The sequence below is a fragment of the Morone saxatilis genome, unplaced genomic scaffold, assembly GCF_004916995.1.
Source record: "Morone saxatilis isolate NCDOM2014 unplaced genomic scaffold, NCSU_SB_2.0 Contig11, whole genome shotgun sequence".
Lineage (NCBI taxonomy): Eukaryota > Metazoa > Chordata > Actinopteri > Moronidae > Morone > Morone saxatilis.
The window spans coordinates 7,542,579-7,544,332 of record NW_023339663.1 but is presented as its reverse complement, the minus strand read 5'-3'; the positions used below and the strand labels follow the sequence as shown (position 1 = coordinate 7,544,332).

The 1,754-nt window shown below is 41.0% G+C and overlaps 1 protein-coding gene across 1 annotated transcript in view; it reads right to left on the bottom strand.

Moving 5' to 3' along the window:
* The window catches only part of rlbp1a (retinaldehyde binding protein 1a), a 5,106-nt gene continuing 3,352 nt past the window's right edge, over window positions 1-1,754 (bottom strand). Inside the window, exons 5-8 of the mRNA XM_035652206.1 lie at window positions 1,545-1,723; window positions 446-604; window positions 236-346; window positions 1-147 (exon numbers count right to left, since the gene is read on the bottom strand). Coding sequence (XP_035508099.1) covers window positions 1-147; window positions 236-346; window positions 446-604; window positions 1,545-1,723 — 596 coding nt within the window. The remainder of the gene's footprint in view (window positions 148-235; window positions 347-445; window positions 605-1,544; window positions 1,724-1,754) is intronic.

Genomic DNA, 1,754 nt, shown 5'->3' with positions numbered 1-1,754 from the left:
TCAGAGAGCAGTGTCTTCAGAGCCAAAAAGCTTGGTGGCAATGGCCTGGCAGTCAGTAACAGAGGCCTTCCCATCAAAATCTGCAGGCAGGATGTCCGCATCAAATTCTTTGATGTAGTTGTCCAGCTCGTCACCGTGAACAAAGACCTGGGGAAAGTTATGAAAAGTATTCAGAGGAGATCACAAACGAACTGAATGTTGGATTTAGATTATAGCAACTGTCCTCCATCCATACCCTCTCCAGCAACTTGCTCTTCATGAAGGGTTTGACCACGTTGTATGTAGTGGTGAAGTACCAGGGCTGGTGAGTGACATGGACCGCCTTGAAACGTGCAGGGAAAGAGTCCTGAACAAGAAAACAGCAAAAGATTTGAAAATAGAAAAAGCAGCTCAGAAGGATGCACCTCAAGAAATTCCCAGTTTTTAGTTTTGAGTCTGCCCTGACCTGCAGCATGTCCACCATCTTCTTGAGCTCAGCGGGTTTAATTCCTGAGGCGTGCTGCATGGTGAAGCCCTTGAAATTCTCAATCAGGACAAAGCCATTAATCTGGGTTTCTTCATTCTCGAGCAACTTCTCCAAGATCACGCAGTATGCTCTTAAGATCTGTGACACGCACACACACAAAGACTTGTTTTCAAGAGTATTCACTCAAGTGCTGCACTTAAGTACGATTTGGAACGTCTTTGCTAAAGTATATCTAATAAATGCTACTTCATACTTCAATGCCACAGGGATATATTGTACTTTCTACTCCTCTACATTTGTTTGACAGCTTTAATTACTACGTACTTTAATTTTATATGCTTTGTATGTGTACTTAATTCGAGGGGGCATTTGAGGCATGCAAGTTGCCCCTTGAGGGACAAATTAAGTATTTTGAATTGAATATGCATTCAAGACATATTATAAACTTGTCAGGGGCAAATCTAGAGGGGTGGCACTCCTAGAAAATGTCTTGTCATCCCAGTTTGGTGTCAAATGCAGTCAAATTTAACAGATTAATTTAGATAGATTTTTTTTTTAAATAAGTAAATAAAATAAGTTCAGTGAAAAAATATGTTCTTGGAAAAATGTCTGAAGACTTGCAAATAAAACAATGTCTTGGTTTCTAATGCCACATTAAGATATTGCTATTCAATGCTTTCCTAATGTACCACAATAATGTAATGTTTTGAGTTAAAATATCTTAATTTGGGGTTTTTTCCAAACATATATTGATGCATGTGATTGTTTCTGATTAAATTTTTATATATTTCTGCCAGACCTTGAAGTCTCCATGCCACTCTCTTGTCACCCCATGAATATGTTTCAAGATCCATCCCTGAAACTTGTTCATTATGAGGCATTGTTAAAGATGAAAGCAAGTTATGTTGCTGATTAGACCTACTCTAACCTGTGTGAAGCTCTGCTGGGATTTAGGTGAGGTCATCGAGTACTTATAAGATGAAAAGTTGCAAAATGCCACTTTTGTAATAATTTGTTCTGTAATATTTCTGGTGTCAAAGAGGTGCAGCTGTGCTCTGTGAGCTTGCTTTACAGCTACCTCATCGAATGTGATCTCCTCCAGGTCCCAGTTCTCGATGTTGAAGAGCAGGACTACACGGCCGTACTTGTCCCTGCTGGGCAGAACCACAGGGTAACCCGCCTCGATGGTGCTGCGGACTGCCTCAGGGGTCAGGTTCTCAAACAGCTCAGGATACTCCTTCCTGAAGCGCACGTAACCTAGAGGACCCCCAAAACACACACACACACA